The sequence below is a fragment of the Cryptococcus depauperatus genome, chromosome 1 (assembly GCF_001720195.1).
Source record: "Cryptococcus depauperatus CBS 7841 chromosome 1, complete sequence".
NCBI lineage: Eukaryota > Fungi > Basidiomycota > Tremellomycetes > Tremellales > Cryptococcaceae > Cryptococcus > Cryptococcus depauperatus.
In genome coordinates, this window is record NC_089468.1 from 626,932 (window position 1) to 643,673 (window position 16,742).

At 46.4% G+C, this 16,742-nt stretch overlaps 4 protein-coding genes across 4 annotated transcripts; 3 read left to right on the plus strand and 1 right to left on the minus strand.

The window, feature by feature from the left end:
• Positions 1 to 98: 98 nt before the first annotated feature.
• On the minus strand, positions 99 to 4,798 carry L203_100255 (uncharacterized protein; the record flags this gene model as incomplete). Its single annotated transcript, XM_066209717.1, has 6 exons — positions 99 to 106; positions 160 to 1,225; positions 1,278 to 1,477; positions 1,537 to 3,414; positions 3,469 to 3,698; positions 3,747 to 4,798. The coding sequence occupies 6 exons, from the start codon at positions 4,796 to 4,798 to the stop codon at positions 99 to 101; spliced, it is 4,434 nt and encodes a 1,477-aa protein (XP_066065814.1).
• A 1,305-nt stretch (positions 4,799 to 6,103) lies between these two features.
• L203_100256 (uncharacterized protein) lies at positions 6,104 to 9,109 on the plus strand (the record flags this gene model as incomplete). The annotated part of the gene is made up of 7 exons (XM_066209718.1): positions 6,104 to 6,876; positions 6,925 to 7,753; positions 7,801 to 7,927; positions 7,981 to 8,368; positions 8,415 to 8,880; positions 8,929 to 9,038; positions 9,082 to 9,109. 7 exons carry the CDS (start codon positions 6,104 to 6,106, stop codon positions 9,107 to 9,109), a joined length of 2,721 nt encoding a protein of 906 aa, XP_066065815.1.
• Positions 9,110 to 9,919: 810 nt separating this feature from the next.
• On the plus strand, positions 9,920 to 14,502 carry L203_100257 (calcium-translocating P-type ATPase, PMCA-type; the record flags this gene model as incomplete). The annotated part of the gene is made up of 9 exons (XM_066209719.1): positions 9,920 to 10,879; positions 10,928 to 11,510; positions 11,561 to 11,923; positions 11,973 to 12,856; positions 12,903 to 13,090; positions 13,138 to 13,631; positions 13,683 to 13,775; positions 13,820 to 14,186; positions 14,235 to 14,502. The coding sequence occupies 9 exons, from the start codon at positions 9,920 to 9,922 to the stop codon at positions 14,500 to 14,502; spliced, it is 4,200 nt and encodes a 1,399-aa protein (XP_066065816.1).
• Positions 14,503 to 14,952: 450 nt separating this feature from the next.
• L203_100258 (uncharacterized protein) lies at positions 14,953 to 16,443 on the plus strand (the record flags this gene model as incomplete). The annotated part of the gene is made up of 1 exon (XM_066209720.1): positions 14,953 to 16,443. One exon carries the CDS (start codon positions 14,953 to 14,955, stop codon positions 16,441 to 16,443), a length of 1,491 nt encoding a protein of 496 aa, XP_066065817.1.
• Positions 16,444 to 16,742: the final 299 nt, after the last annotated feature.

Genomic DNA, 16,742 nt, shown 5'->3' on the forward strand with positions numbered 1-16,742 from the left:
GGCTAGGATGATGTATATATGTACATTATAATCTAGATTATTACTCCGCCCCTTGTCTGATACATGTCGTTAGAGATCGTAAATGCTTTCAACTGCCTTTACCAAACTATTTAAGCGGTTAGCAAGGCGTTGCAATTGGATACGTCAGATTCTACATACCGTATGTCGCTGGGACCATACCTTCTCGCCCCGTAGCAGGATCCCGTGCATACCACCACTCATGACTTTGTTCATCATCTAGAATGATAACTGTCTGTCCCGCTTTCATCGGCATCTCTCCCTCTTGAAGCTCGGGACCATCAAAGTCGTACCTCATTGTTGTCTCTCTTGCATACGACTCATCGTCATCAGCTTCATAATCTTCATATGATCCTATGGGATAACCTCCTGAATGGTAAGAACTTGGATCAGACAGTCTAGCTTGAGTGGCTGCAGCAGATTCTCTAGTAGCTGTGGCGCCACTCACGCCCGCGCCTGCTAAGCCTCCGCCGATAAGTGAGGCTTCCAGAGCCGCTTGAACATTGGCAAATACGTTCTGGTGAGCAGAGGAAATGTCACTTCCCTCTTTTCCATACATCTCCTGACGATCCTGAGCAGCTTGAGAATCTCTTCTCCGATTGAAATAGGCGAGCATGACCATGAGAAGAATGAATAAGAGCACAAGGCCAGTAGCGATGGCGATAGCGACAAGTACAACGAGACCCTTGGCGAGGAAATGGTGAACTTTGAAAGAAAAGTCCGACTTGGACCAGAATAGACTTGATCCAGCACCGGGGCTACCCGAAGAGGAAGTGCCAATAAGATAGGGATACCAGTGGGCACCATCATACAAGGCGCTGGTGGAATTGCCTAGATTCTCAAGATACAAATCACCAGATACCATTAGCATTCTGTCATTCTCAATGCTTCCTCGAGAGGCATGTTCCGCAGCCATGGGGACAAAGGCAAGCTGTTGGACGACACTGCCAGTCTGGAGACTGTTGTTTTGAGCAGTCCAGGTATTACCATTCCACTGTTGGAGGAAAGGCGTAGCGTCCGATGCAGAATATCCAGCAGCAAATATATTGGTGATGTTCCTGTCGTCGACAGCGATAGCAAGAGCTGGACCTGGGAGTGATCCAAGAGCAGTCCAAGAATGATTGTTGAAATTGTATGAGGCAACAGACGTGACGGTACCATCGGAAAGGACAAACGACCCAGCGGTGATAAGTATATCATAAGAGTTCTAGAACCAAGATCAGCCCTTATATATTATTCAAAGATAGGTCTTTACGTACGCCTGCAAAGTCAACACTTCGAACCTCTCCAGACGAGAGTCCTGTGCCTGGTGTAGACCATTGGGCATTTTTGGAATCCCACATACAGACGGCTGAGCAATCTAGAGATCCTGCCGTGGCGAAGTTACCTGCGACAACGACTGTATCGGTGTTGGGTCTGTTGCGAATTTGATTCACAATGACGTTCGATCCGGAACCCACTGATTGAATATTAGCATTCATCCGATACCGAGAGCATATCCACCTTTGCTTAACTCACCATTCAGAGAGGGCATGCCTCCTTTCATCCATGAGCCATTCTGCATGTCATACACAAGTAACCCGGTGCCAACACCATCCACACTAACGCCCTCTCCGCCTACGTACAAATTATGACCTATAACACTCAAAGCCTTGACCACACCAGAGACAGGGGGTCTCGGGCCCGCCATGCCGCTTTGTCTATCAGAATGGAAAGCTACACCACCAATTTCTCCACTAGATGAGGTGATGTTGCCTCCAAGAATGGTGATGGTAGGCTTGCCATCAGCAGAAGAATTCTTCCAATATGCTCCAGTCAGGACTGCAGGAGCTGGAAATGAAGGTGAGATAATTGTAGGTGCTGTAGCACGGGAAATGAGGCCCGGAAGAGTGCGTTCGACGAGAGCATCGGTGAAACGGCTAAGCCATGTACGAGCTACAGAGGAAGGAAGATCGAGTGAACGACGAGTTTTGTTGTTTGACATAGACAAAGACGCAGCCGAGCCAACGCTTCCAAAGCTTACGCCGTTGAGAGAAGAAATAGTGGCGGTACCATCATCGCCTGTGGAGAGGACAGCTATACCGCTAACAGCGCTGTTGGCAGAGCCATAGACTTTGCCTGCAAAGTAAGCCTGGGAAGTTGACACAGCACCAGCAGAGACATTGCCAAATAAAACGCCAGTGTTTGCCCAACTTTCTGATTTGGTGTTCCATACAGCAAAACCGCCAGTCTGACTTGATGAACCATCAGGGCCCATAACATGAGAGAAGTTACCTAATATAATAACTTCATTTGACGATGCAGATGCGATGAGGTCAGTAACATAGCCATCGACACCTCCGCCTACGGCTGCCCAAGCCTTGGATTTGGGGTCATACCGGGCAATGTGATTGAGATTTGCTCCACCTGAAGACGCAGTTGAAGTAAAGTCTCCGCCAAAGAAGACATAACCATCCACAACCACCGCAGCATTCACAATCCCACTCAGACCTTGTGAGGCAAGGGCTGAAGCTTGTCCAGCTGACGTGTCGATTGAAAGGACATTTGTGTAATTGTTGCTAGCTGAGAAATCACCTCCAACAAAAACAATATCGTTGGTATTGACAACAGAATTGACAACCCAAGAGGAGGCAGCAGATCCAGAGGCATTTAGGGCGGCAGCCAGAGAAAAACCAAGGCGGGTAAGAGAGGTTTCACTGACGTTGCTGAGGATGGAATTTGCGGCGTTGGTGTTTAAAGAGGACGAACGGGACCACTCGAAAACGCCGAAAGCAATATTCAAAGAATTGTTGGTGATTTGAGTAGAGTTGGAAATAATGGTGCTATTGCTTCTAGGGCTTCCGCTTGAGGTTGAATTAAAAGGGGAAGAGGTCGAATTACCAGCAACCCCATTGAGACTTCTTAAAATTAGCTGGACGCGATCGGCAACAATCGTGTAATGGTTGCCACTTTCAGGTCTGGCGGGTTCAGCAGCAAGCTTCAGAACGACAGAGAGAGAAAAGTCCGCAGCGGTTGCGCCAACTGGTCCAGAATAGACAAGAGTTTTTGTGTCGTAGTCGACTTGTTCCGAGATGGTGCTTGTCCACCCAAGTCCACCGGAGAAAGGAAATACCTCGATGTCTACACTGGTACGCGATCTACAGTCGCCCGCATTGAGACATCCAGGTACGAAAACGTAAATGTCGTAATTCCCTGCAGCCGATACATATGGTTTGAATGTCACTTGTGGGTAGGAAGGGTTGCTGACTGACACCGAGGAAGAAAGGTAAGGAGCAGTCGCTTCTTCTGTAGCAATAGTGTTTGCTTTCCATTCTCCAACAGTCTGCACGGAGCCATTGTTACCTGTGTTTGAGCAAGTTGGGCCATTACTAGAGGATGCAGCAGAGAGGTATGCGCCTGTATAATATGTCAACTTCTACTCTTACTATGAATAATCCACTCAATACTGACCCTCAGACAATAAAGACACACTGCCCAATCCAGCACCACCTCCCATCCATCCTTTTAATTGCATTTGAAATCCTGTAAAGTTGAGAGCACCATTCGTGAATATAAAGTCTTGTCCTGAGATTGAAGGGTCTGTATAAAGAGGACAATGTGTCGTGCATGTTTCAGTTTGTCCGGTGGAAGGGTTCGTATAAGTTAGGCTGAGTTCCGTATAAGAAGGAAGGACAGTAAAACTAAAAGAGTTGTGAATATTAGCTTGCAAGGCGCTTTTTTGCTCTCACCAGAAATATGTGGTCCCTCTTCCATTAACCAAACCATTCACCACTCTCACGCCCGTTGCTGACAGATAACTTTGACCAACAACGTTTACATTAGAAACAGTATTATCTTCCGCAAGCCATACGCCGCTACCAGGACAGAGCAAGACATCCGTATTAGAGTATTCTGACTGGCTTGAGCTCGGCCCTGCCTGAATAGTGTAGTCGGCAGAAGATGATGCTGAGGCCGACACACTTAACGGGGTGAGGTATCCAGAATCGCCAACAGTGGCGGTGTTTCCCGGAGCTGATTGTACAGAAGTGAGGTTTCCAGTTGTTCCGTTGATAGAGGATGTTGAATTGAGAAGGGACGAAGTGTTTGAGACAAAGATAGTAGTGAATGCTCCTCCAAACAAGATGCTTGAACCGTTTGCGCTCGGTGTGATGCTCTCCACGGGTCCATTCAATCCTCCAAACTCTGGCGATTTCCAGCTATATGAAGATGCAGACCATAAGGCAACATTGCCTCCATGCCCCTCGGGAGCATCAAACGAACCCCCGAACCAAACTTGTGAATGTTCATTATCACAATACGACGTCAAAACAGGCCCAGATAGTCCATTACTCAGTGATTTGACCGAGTTGTCTGCTAGCGACCAAGAAGCGACGTTTTTTGCAGATGCGCCACCGAGCGACGAGAATAACCCACCGACGTACAATGTACCATTCGAAGAACCATCTGCAGGTGCGAACCAGCACAACGCATTGATAACTCCTCCAGCATTTGTACTACCCAAAGGGTGAAAATTTCCATCCGACAACCGAGAGAACAGTGTGTCTCCGTCAAATGAAAATTTCGGTTTTGAAGACGAGGCAGGCGCATACGGGGATTCGGATGACCACCAGTCCAGTCCAGAAAACGACCCGCCAAAACCCACGTTTCCCATCTTTGAAAAGTCAACTTGAGGAAGTGTTGATGGCGCGGGTGAGAAGGTCGACATGACGAGCTGAGAGGTCGAGAGAATGATGGAGAAGATGTAAAAGAGTGAAGGATGGTGGGTTAATATTGGCGGCATCGCGCTGAAGATGGCTTGAGGGGTATGCTGATGTGCTTGACGCGACTTTTTTTTTCTTAAAGAGTGTATTTTTTCTTGTATGGCGACTGGCTGAGATGAGTGGCGCGTGGCCAAGGAGATGAGAATGATAAAGTGGGATCAACTTCAAGAAAAATGAAAAGAAAAAGAAAATAGATTATTGTAATGAGAAAATGAATTAATGCGAGTTGAATGTTTGTGTATCTGGCCCTGAATTAAGATTCTGAGAGGCGTGCCACATTTCCTCAACGCGCTTTTTTTCTATGACGTGTCATTTCTTTTCATTTTGTAATAAATCTTTAATGTTTTGAATCTTTATTTTTCTAATGTATCAGCAGGATTGCTTATATAGCAAGTCATGTAACAGCTAGAAATGAGCACGCATAATGGACGGCATAGAGACGCCGCTTCTTCAGGCTAATGACGAACAAAATCATCCTCCCCACATCAAATCTTTGAGGCTATATCAAACTGTCTTGATTTAGAGCGCTGCATATTCACCGCCGCCTTTCTTTACGTGTGATAGGCGTCGTCAAGCCATATTCCAATCACTTGAGAGTACGGTAAATGAGGAGTAATTCCATAGTGGCTTGTATCCCGCTAAACTCGCTGCCAGGTCAGTTTTGACTGTTTGGTTGGCTTTTTGTTGCAAGAGTAAAGTCAAAGAATCTCATCTTGTATATTACCTATCAATGTGATCTTTCACCCATAACCCCGCAGCTATTTGATATGTGGCAGGAGGTTAAATTACGTAACAATCCCCCTTTTCTGATCTCTGCGTCTGCCATCTTATGGCGGCGATGTCCGCCTTCTCTCGTTTACACAAGTGTATTATACTCGGAGCAGATTTTTACTTGGATGCATGCTGGAGAAAATATGTATAGGCGGTTTATGGATGCATGAGCTAAAAGTAGCAAATTAAATGTGCATGTATGTATGCAAATGTGACGACAATGTATATATAGGGTTTATACATTAGAAAAAAGAAGAATAATCATAAAGGGTAGATATTTCGGACAAGATCATCGTCCGAATAATCGTCGATGATCGTCTTGTCCGTCGGTCCTTTTTTGATCTCCACTGTCTGAATCGACAAGTTCATTCTTTACTGATTTTTGATCTCTTTTTCTAATCAATCTTACTCTTTTGTTTCCATCTACTTTTCATCTTTCAACTGCATTCTAGCTTATTTATCCAAATTCAATGCGCTCGTCTACCTTTTGAGGTTTCAAACGAGTTAATCAGCCCGCTACAGTTTGATTGGGCGCAGAGAGACGTTCCTACACAATGGCCAACTCACATCCTCATACTGCAAATGCCCAGTCATCTCCACCTCCGCCTTATCGTCTCTCTCCGTCTCCTGCTTGTGATGCCAGAGAGTCTGCCGCAGTGGTGGTAGGGCAGACGTCACAAGCAATGTCACTAGACACTCCAGTGGTCGCAACACCAACGTGCCGTCTTGTGCACCGTCGTTCAACATCATTCTCGGAGCGAGACGACCCTAGGTGGCTTTCGGAAGGTGAGGGAAGTGCTACAGCTATCGACCAACCAAATCGAATGCATATCAGGAACGAGGAGCAGTGTTCTCGTCGTCCTGAGGCAGATGACGTGGGTCCGTCTACTAGAGCTTACCGTGGAAGCGCAGACAGGTCCCAAGCTGAGGATAGATCATGGATAGATGGTGCGGATGGTCAAGAAAGTCCATCGGGCGATGGTTCTCATAGCCATACGAGTGGAAGGAAGACTCTTACACTAGCGCGAGCCCGATCTCCTGTGCTAGCGACAACAGAGCAGCGTGTGCGCTCTGATTTTGGCTGGCAACCCGAGTCGGAACCTCATGATCGTCCGCTGGCATCGCCATCTGGTTTTTTGGACTCGGTGGGACCAGGCGCTCCATCTATTGTTTCTAATGGCAAACAAAACAATGGCAATGTGACTGCAGCCGCTTTAGGTACAACGCTAGTGGCTCAGCAACCTAGAGACGCCAGTGCAGAGGGGAATGTAACGAGGAATGAAGGTAGAGAAACTATTATGCAGGCATTGCAAAGTATATTTACATGGTGAGCTCAACCATTCACTGTTATTTAATGCTAAATGGTTCATTACAGCCCAAACTGTCCTATCCAAAAAAACAAGAATTGTCCTTTGTATCTGCATCACCCTGTTACTCTCCCATGTGGCCATACGCTTTCATTGGCTCATCTCGACTTCCCGTCCTTGCCACTCCTTCCGCCTGTACAGTTTACAACAGATCCAGCTGAGCTTTGGTCATCTCAACAAAGACGGCATCAGCAAAACCTTTCATTGTGGGCCAGCGTAAGCTGTAAGATCCCAAGTTGCAAGAGGTACCTTGGACAAGAAACGACAATCTCAAATCCGACTAGTCAAGCTCAAGAAGCTGATGGTGGTTCTTCGAGAAGTATGGGTGTCCCTGTTTTCCCTCCACCTCCCCTTCCCACTCCCATTCTGACTGCTAGCCAGCAAACGCCCGCCTTTTCTCTTGATCTTGCAAATGATGCCTTACCACCAGCATATTCTGTTGATGACAATCAAAGGGCCACATTGGGTGTAGGATTACTCGATACTAGAGTGGAAAAGATGTTGGAAATATTCAGAGCTGAAAAGGAAAAGATCAGGTTGAATAAAAGGCAAGGCAGGAGGAGAAATGTGGACGCGACCTGGAGCGACTTATCTTCGTCGTCAGATGATGAAGCAGATGGAGAGAATGAACAAAGACACTTGGGGTCGACATCCGACTCTCCTACATCTCCCTCTGCGCGTCGGCCAATGAAAAGGCGGCGTAGACATCAGAGTTTGGTATTGCATTTTGCGCAGAATGAAGAAGAGTGGCCGTTTAAAAAAGAGTTGATGGCTACTCTAGAATGCGGTGTTTGTGCGCAAATGCTGTATCAACCTGTCACAACGCCCTGCCAGCATGTGAGTGCCTCTCATCGATTTGTATATAAACTGATAACCTTGTATAGTCTTTCTGCACCAAATGTCTCTCAAGAAGCTTGGATCATTCACCAAGGTGCCCGGTATGCCGTCAGGATCTCCCCAGTTTTACCTATTTCCAAGATCATCCTCAAAGCAAGGTTTTGCTCTTTGTCTGTACGTCAGCAATTTGACATTCTTTTCAAGACATGATGCTCATGTTGCGATAGTAACTACTGTTTTTCCTGAAGAATATGCCGAAAGGCGTGCTTCTCTAGACGCAGAAGAACGCAATTCTCTCTTGTCCACACCCATCTTTGTTTGCACTCTTGCCTTTCCGGGTATGCCGACTATTCTTCATGTATTTGAGCCGCGGTATCGACTTATGATTCGACGATGTATTGAGAGCGATTCTCCGAGATTTGGAATGGTTTTGCCTGCTCGAGGCGCCGGTTTGCAGAGTATCTCTAGGGTTATGGAATATGGCACAATGCTGGAGATACAAAGTGTACAGATGTTGCCGGATGGGAGAAGTATCGTTGAAACCGTGGGAACGCATCGGTTCAAATTATTGGAAAAGGGATCTCTGGATGGTTATACTGTAGGGCGGATTGAAAGGTGAGCCAAATCATTTTCCAACCGATCACGGCTGAAGTGATGTTAGAATGGACGACATTTCACCAGAAGAGGAAGCTGAAATGGAACGGGAAGCTGTGGAGAGACGATCTAGAACGTTAAACGCAACCCTGCCTGCAGCTCCCGTTTCTACGCCCATCTCAAGAACGCCATCTCACCAAGCGCCAGCTATGGAAGCCTCTGCTTCAGCACCTGGAATACTGAACCCCGACTTCTCTTCGTCTATACTCCAAGGCATGGATTTTGCATCTCTCGCTGCACAATCTCACAACCCAAGCGCAGCGCCTAGTCAAAGTTCAAACAGGTCTAGACAGTCATCCAACGCTCCTTCTCCAGAGAATACTCCCGAGTCTACCGAAGAACTGATGTCTATCTGTCGTGCGTTTATTGAACAGCTGCGTTCTGGTTTTGCGCCATGGCTACTGCAAAGATTAAACAATACATATGGGACGATGCCCGACAATCCAAGTGAGTTTAGCTACTGGATGGCGCTGGTAAGTTTTTCTTTTCGTTCGTGATGCAAGCCGCTTAACCAGCATTAGGTCATGCCTATCGATGAGTATGAAAAGGCAAGATTGTTACCTATCCGAAGTCCTCGTCTCCGATTAAAGCTGATTGTGCATTGGGTCGAGTCTTTTAGATTGTCATGGTGGTAAGCTTACTGTATCTCTGCAGCCTGTGCTAATCGTGTATAGGTTCTCCAACGGATGCGTGGTAGGATAGGATCTCGTTCTGAACGAGTATCATGTATCGTTTTATGTTTTACTGAATTTGTATCTATCCATACGACTTATTATAATTGGCCTCTGGCTGCTCGCCACTGTTTTTTTTTTTAATCTTTCCCGTCAACCGTGTTTCTACCCTTTCTTTCTCTATGGACTGAGCATGTATAGGGTCTTGCGAACCGTCTTCCCATTTCAAAGCAACTAACCAATGACGACCGCATTATCTTCCATGTCACGACTTATCCACGATTTCCTCCCACCATCAGCGCCAACCGTTCATTGCGGACAACGGCCTGCCTGTGTAAGGCCCAATCGGAGCTTTCTTGCGTCCATACTCAGCGAGGAGGATAAAGGAGAAATGCTTGGCGAATATAAACGTTTATTCCGTCCCTTGGCCATACATGTCCCTCGCTATTACTCGCTTCTCCCGTTGTTGTAGTTGAGCATCGCCTTTAGAAAAAAAAAAAATGTTATACTTGGCAGCCATTTTGAACCTTTCCGCCAAGCAGTAATACTCTTGGCTTGGCTTTGTAAAATTTGGTTCCGTTGGGAGCCCAGCACAGCCAATGAACTTTTGTTTATTTCTTTTCTATTTCTTTTATCCCTTCACCTCGTCATAACAATACTCTTGCAGCACCGCATTCTCTTTCACAACCTTTTTGCTTTCTGTCATTGATATAAAAAAGAAGACAAGAATCGCTGGACCTTTCAAGCTTGGCATTGAGTCAAAAGATTATTGCCACTGGTACTGTGACATAAAGCGATCAAGAAGCCGTTGTAACGCGGTCCCGCTAATCGCAACTCGGAAATGTCTTCACAGTCGCCACCACCACTTATAATTACAACAGATGATTCGGCATCTCCTCCAGTTGGAAGGGCGGAACAGAGAACTCAGCCATCCATAAGAATCTCAGACGTGGGTGTCGTCGAAGAGGCGGCAGATCGTGTCGGATCGAATCAACATGACCAAAGTCACCTCTTTCCCAACGACAGGCTCCATCCGCATTATGCAGGTTATTCGCCTACGGCTTCGGATTCGTCGGCGCTGACGCCACCCTCGCCTACGTTGACAAACTCTTCCATTCAGTTTTCTGATAATCTACTCACGCCGTCATCATCACCCAACCGGATGACTTCCTTGGCGTTGAGAGACAATAATCCCAATCCTTCTGGGGATATGCAAATGTTGCAGCCTGGGGATAAGTTTGGTGGCGGGCGCGACAGAGGATGGTCTGTTGGGACTTGGTCTAGTGCAGTGCCAACGACGGATGAGAGCCATTCGGTAAAAAAGTCCAAACTGCCGCTATTCGGCCGCTGGGGGTCAAAGTCGAACGAGCCGGTGGAGGTTAAGGATGAGGATGGGAAAGGAAAGAAAGAAAAGAACAAGGGCGGTGAAGAACCGACGATGGCGCATCTCGATCCGGAAAAGGACCAGACGGATCCCACACCGTTTCGTGAAAATCCTTCTAGACTTGCCATGCTCGTCGATCCCAAATCGTTGGAAGATCTCGAAAAAATTGGCGGCGTGCAAGGGTTGTTGGATGGGCTTGGTGTAGACAAGACAAAAGGGCTGGCTGTCGGTATAGAGGAAGGGCATGTGGACAATGGTGCTCCTCTACACTCGGCCGACATGCCTGGAAGAGATGCGCCACAGTGGCGTGCCGGAATGGACGAGAGAAGAAGAGTGTATGGTAAAAATGATTTGCCACAGAGGAAAAGCAAGAGCTTGTTGTTGCTCATGTGGCTCGCTTTCAAAGACAAAGTGTTGGTGAGTTGAGACTCTCTTTACAAGCGCTCCCAGGCTGACCACGCCCAGATTCTCTTGTCTATTGCTGCCGTCATATCACTCGCTCTTGGTTTGTATCAAGATTTAGGCACTCCGCCTGACGTCATTTACAACGACGAATGTCCCAACGGATGTGAAGAGGCACAGCTAGACTGGGTTGAGGGTGTTGCCATTGTGGTAGCCATTAGCATTGTCGTAATGGTTGGGTCCGTCAATGATTGGCAAAAGGAACGTCAATTTAAAACACTCAACGCTCAGCGGGAAGATCGAACGATCAAAGTTATTAGAGGTGGTAATGAAATGGTCATCAACGTCAAGGATGTCGTCGTGGGCGACGTTTGCTTGTTGGAACCTGGTGAAATCATTCCAGTCGACGGTGTCTTTTTGAGTGGTCATAATGTCAGATGCGATGAATCTGGAGCTACCGGTGAATCGGACGCGATTAAAAAGTTTCCCTACGACGAGTGTATTGCTGAGAGAGATAATTTGCAACAAGGTCAAAAAGCAAAAAAAGACTGTTTTTTGATCTCTGGTGCCAAAGTTCTTGAAGGTGTTGGTGAATATGTTGCCATTTCTGTGGGCACAAAGAGTTTTAACGGCCGAATTATGATGGGTCAGTAATTCTTTTTTCTTCTGCTGTATACTTTCTGATGCATCTTGTAGCTATGCGTGGCGATGCTGAAGAGACCCCTCTCCAGCTCCAACTCAACAAGCTTGCAAAGCTCATTGCTAAGCTTGCCGGTGCTTCTGGTGGTCTCCTCTTTATCGCTCTCATGATTCGCTTTTTTGTGCAGCTCAAGACAAATTCCGAAAGGTCAGCCAATGACAAGGCGCAGTCTTTTATTCAGATTTTGATTATTTCTGTTACCCTCATTGTCGTGGCAGTTCCTGAAGGCTTGCCTCTGGCAGTGACTCTGGCTTTGGCATTTGCAACAAAACGAATGACAAAGCAAAACCTCTTGGTCCGAGTCTTGGGTTCTTGCGAGACAATGGCCAATGCAACCGTCGTGTGCACGGACAAGACTGGTATGTATACGCAACATAGCATTAATGATGTTAACCAAGAATCTTACAGGTACATTAACACAGAATGAGATGACTGTCGTTGCAGGTTCTCTCGGCGTCCATGGCAAGTTTGTAAAGGACCTGTCTGACAATGCTTCCCGTTCAAATGCCAACCATGTCAAGGGCAGGAATGAACGCGATGACTTTTCTTTTGACATGGAAAAATTCAATGACATTGCATCTCCTAACCTTCAGACATTGTTCAATGAAGCCATTTGTATCAACTCAACTGCTTTTGAAGACAAAGATGAAGACGGTAATCCTACTTTTGTTGGAAGCAAAACCGAGACTGCCCTCTTGCAATTTGCCAAAGATCGTGGTTGGGCCAGTTACAAGCAAATCCGTGAATCTGCTGAAATCGTCCAGATGATTCCATTCAGCTCCAAACTCAAGGCAATGGGCGTGGTTGTAAAACGAAGCGGCAAGTATAGGCTTTATGTCAAAGGCGCGAGCGAAGTCTTGACAAACAATTGTGTTGGTCATATCGCCGTTCGAGAAGATGAAAATCAGGGGCCCCTTGAAGTCATCCCTTTCAATGAACAGTCGACGAACAACATCTCAAAGACCATTATTTTCTATGCCAGCCAGTCTCTCCGTACTATTGCGCTTTGTTACCGCGATTTTGAGTCATGGCCGCCTAAGGGAGTCAACACAAATGAAGCGGATGAAGTCCCTTATGAAGACATTGCCTACGATATGAACCTGATTGCTGTTACGGGTATTGAAGATCCACTTCGACCGGGTGTACGAGAAGCTGTCGAAAAATGCCAACGTGCTGGTGTGGCTGTGAAGATGTGTACTGGTGACAATGTCTTGACTGCAAGGTCTATTGCCAACCAATGTGGTATCTTTTCTGCTGGTGGTCTTGTCATGGAAGGACCGGTGTTTCGAAGAGTATGTCGCAAAGTTGACGAATGTACATTCTGCTAACCATCTATAGTTGTCTGACGCCGATAGATTGGAGGTTATCCCTAGACTGCAGATCCTTGCGCGGTCGTCTCCAGAAGACAAGCGGTTGTTGGTCAAGACGTTGAAGGAAATGGGTGAAGTTGTTGGCGTAACTGGCGATGGTACGAATGACGGTCCCGCTCTCAAGCTGGCTAACGTCGGATTCGCTATGGGCATTGCGTATGTTTTTTTCGAATATCTCAGAAACAGAAGCTGATGATGAATAGTGGTACCGAAGTAGCAAAAGAAGCCTCTGATATCATTCTCATGGATGATTCTTTCAAAAACATAGTTTTGGCTATCATGTGGGGGCGTTGTGTCAATGACTCTGTCAAAAAGTTCCTTCAATTCCAGATCTCTGTCAACATCACAGCCGTCGTCATCACTTTTGTCTCAGCTGTTGCCTCTTCTAGTGAAGAGTCCGTTCTTACAGCTGTCCAGCTTCTTTGGGTCAACTTAATTATGGATACCTTTGCTGCCCTTGCCCTCGCCACTGATCCTGCTACGGAATCCTCTCTTGACCGTAAACCCGACAGGAAGAGTGCCCCTCTCATAACATTTGAGATGTTCAAAATGATCCTCGTTCAAGCCCTCTATCAGATCATTGTTTGTTTAGTTTTACATTTTGCCGGTCTCAAAATTTTGGGCTTGGAGAACACTAATCAAAACAATACTGAGTTGGGAGCACTTGTGTTCAATTGTTTTGTCTTTTGTCAGATCTGTAAGTCATGATTAGTTTGTTCTACCAGATATTGGCTGAGTTATATAACAGTCAATCAATTGAACTGTCGAAGACTAGACCGCAAGCTCAACGTGCTTGAAGGTTTCTGGCGCAATTGGTATTTCATTATAATCTTCTGCATCAGTATGTCGAGCTTTGGTGGTTCTACAAAACTGACTTGTTTTTAGTGGTTGGTGGTCAGATTTTGATCATCGAGGTGGGTGGCGCTGCCTTCCAAGTGACTAGGCTAGGTGGTCGAGACTGGGGTATCAGCATTGTAGTTGGAGCCATCTCTCTTCTTATTGGAGCCATCATCCGCCTTCTCCCGACTGAACCCTTCGCCAAACTTCTCATCAAACTCCGCATTTATAATGATCCCAACAAGCTTCCGGAATATTCTTCAGAGGCAGGTGAAGAGCAATACACTTACAACCCGGCTTTAAACCAAGTCAAAGATAACCTTGCTTCCTATGCTAGTATCCGAGAAGGGAGGCTTAGAGCAAGTTCCATGACGAAGAGTAAGAGCTCTCAGATGCGGGATGCCGGTATTCAATTGTGAGCAAATTGTTTGTCTGCGATTTACCTTCGGCTTACATCACTTAGGCCATCACTTCTCACCATGGTTCCTACAGTCGTTGCTGGCACCGTCGGTGCTGGTGCTCATTGGGTCACACATCTTAACCCTGCAACGCTGTCCAATCCTGCCGGCCAAGACCCTTCACGGTCGACTGCTGAATTGTACAAGGATAAAATTTCGCTTCACCCTCAAACAGACCCAAAAGATCCCTTATATGTCAAGTTTGGAATTCGACCCCCTAGTCCTGCTCCACCAGATCAGTCTCCTTCCAAGATGGGCCAAGAAAGAGTATGATTATCTCTTGACTCTTGAGTCATCTGTTGTATATATATATCATAGACATAATAAAGCCAGAAGTCCTAATATTTCGAAACACCAACAGGCGTTTAATCATTTCAAAAATCAAAGTCAACGAGCTGCAAGTGACTTACCAAAACACACTATCTGCCGTTCGATCTAAATAAATGATATCACAAATGACATGTACACGTATTGCATTTATAGACAGTATTTATCATTGCTATTTGCCCATTAAGATTAATAATTCATCAACCCCAGCTAGCCTCGCGGGGGACTTCTCAACCATGATGTGTATAAATCATTAAATTCTGACGTGTCTGAATGGATAAGCTAATAAATATTATATTTAATTGTTTTCACTTTTACATTTATACATGACAATTTATCATAGTACCGGCCACTTCTACTTATTTCTCGCTGCACAAAGCTAGCTAGAGCATTGCCATGACTTGCGACTCTGTGCCGGGACCTACGTACAATTCTTTCTCCTCTACCAGCTCACCCTTCAGCCGACCTCCTGTTTGTTCGGATGTAGAAGAAACTCTCTCAGAGTCCTCAAGGTCATGCCAGATTTCCAGCAAAGTAGACTCTCGTCCTATGCCGTCAACCCGAAAACGTCCATCATCCACCATCTCGTACCAGTCTCTATCGCCATTTACTACGTCACATATCTCTCCCAGATCCCCTACTCCCATACCCCTCGCCTCGCCCAACTCTAACACCTCCAGCACGACGGACACGCCTCCATCTCTTTCACGTTCTCAGCCGTTATTAGGCTCCTACAGCCTTTCACTCCTTCATTCACGCATGTCTGGATATCGTCCACATGTACCAACTTCCGGATTTACGCTACATCTAGGAGCCGTGGGAAAGGGAAAAAACTGTCCTAAAGAGCTCAGATGCCCTGCGCATCTAGTCGTGCCGTTCGAGGCCCTCTATTACGATCTGGATGATGATGGACAGGCAAGGTTGCCTCATGCAACATCGCCATGGGTTGCTAATGTTGGCATTCGGCAACAGTACTTGGACATGCACACTAGTACAGCAGAAAATGCCTCTGATAAGATGCGACTCATTTCTATGCCGCCTTATCCTGGGTACCCAGTCGCACGCAGGGGTCAGCTGCAAATTCTTATCAAGATTCCGGGGCCAAGTGCTACAGCCAAGATCTTTGTTGTACCGTATGACCTTAGGTCAATTCCTGAGAGAGGTAGGTTGCTTATTCGAGAAAACACATATGTGAGAAGAACAAACAGACTTGAAAGTGAAGGAGAATCGTTGCGTTATGCGATTCAGCTACAATTCATATGCCTCCCCGAAAGCAGTGGGTCCGGCAACAGACATGAAAGTATGCGCAAGTCATACTATGTAACGAAATCAATCCGAGTGATCTTCAGTGGTTGTCCTCCAGACAAAAATGAGGAGCTTCGTATCGATCGTACCGAGCAGGTGATTGACCCAACAACAGAAATCCTGCCAAGCTCAACTAACGGAGGCTGGGGCAACCTCAAGGCAGCCTACCAATCTACAACTGATTCGGGAGGGCATGATCAAGAAGAGATGAATATGGGGATAAGCCTTGATATCCTGGAAAAACTAGAGAGTCACAAGGAACCCGCTTCGCCCTTGGCCAATACCAAAACTCCAAGCCAAATGAGTCTACTTGCAACAATGCCTTCTGTTCACACTTCTTTTGCATCAACGCCAACGTCAATACTTTCATATTCCAGACCAGAAACTTTGAAAGCAAAACAAATTACAATCTTAGATTCGGCTGCACCGGTCCGACTGCCAGCTGCCTCGTCTGAACAGATAGGGTCAACGACATTATGGAGTCCAACAGGAAGTGGACGGATTAGAAAAGGCAAATTGGATGAGAAAGAATTGAGTGATCAGTTGACAAGGCAGCTAGATTTAAACGAGCGCAAAAGCTAGGGCACAAGTAACTGCCGTGATTATGTACAACACCATTGGCGCTACCATACGCATCGACATTATCATTACCCGTGTCTTTCGCCTATGAAGGACGTTATCTTGGTAGTCGCCTGTCTATCTTGCAACTAGTACAGGTACTCGCAATGGACATATCAGCAAAATAAGCCTCAAACTTGGTTGGCACTGCAGCAATGCAGCTGGATGTTGTCGATAATATAACAGATTGAGCAGTAGGAGTAATTCACCGGTATTGGCTGCCATCGGCTCGGAATATGATGGAGCCGATAGGGTCGGTCAAA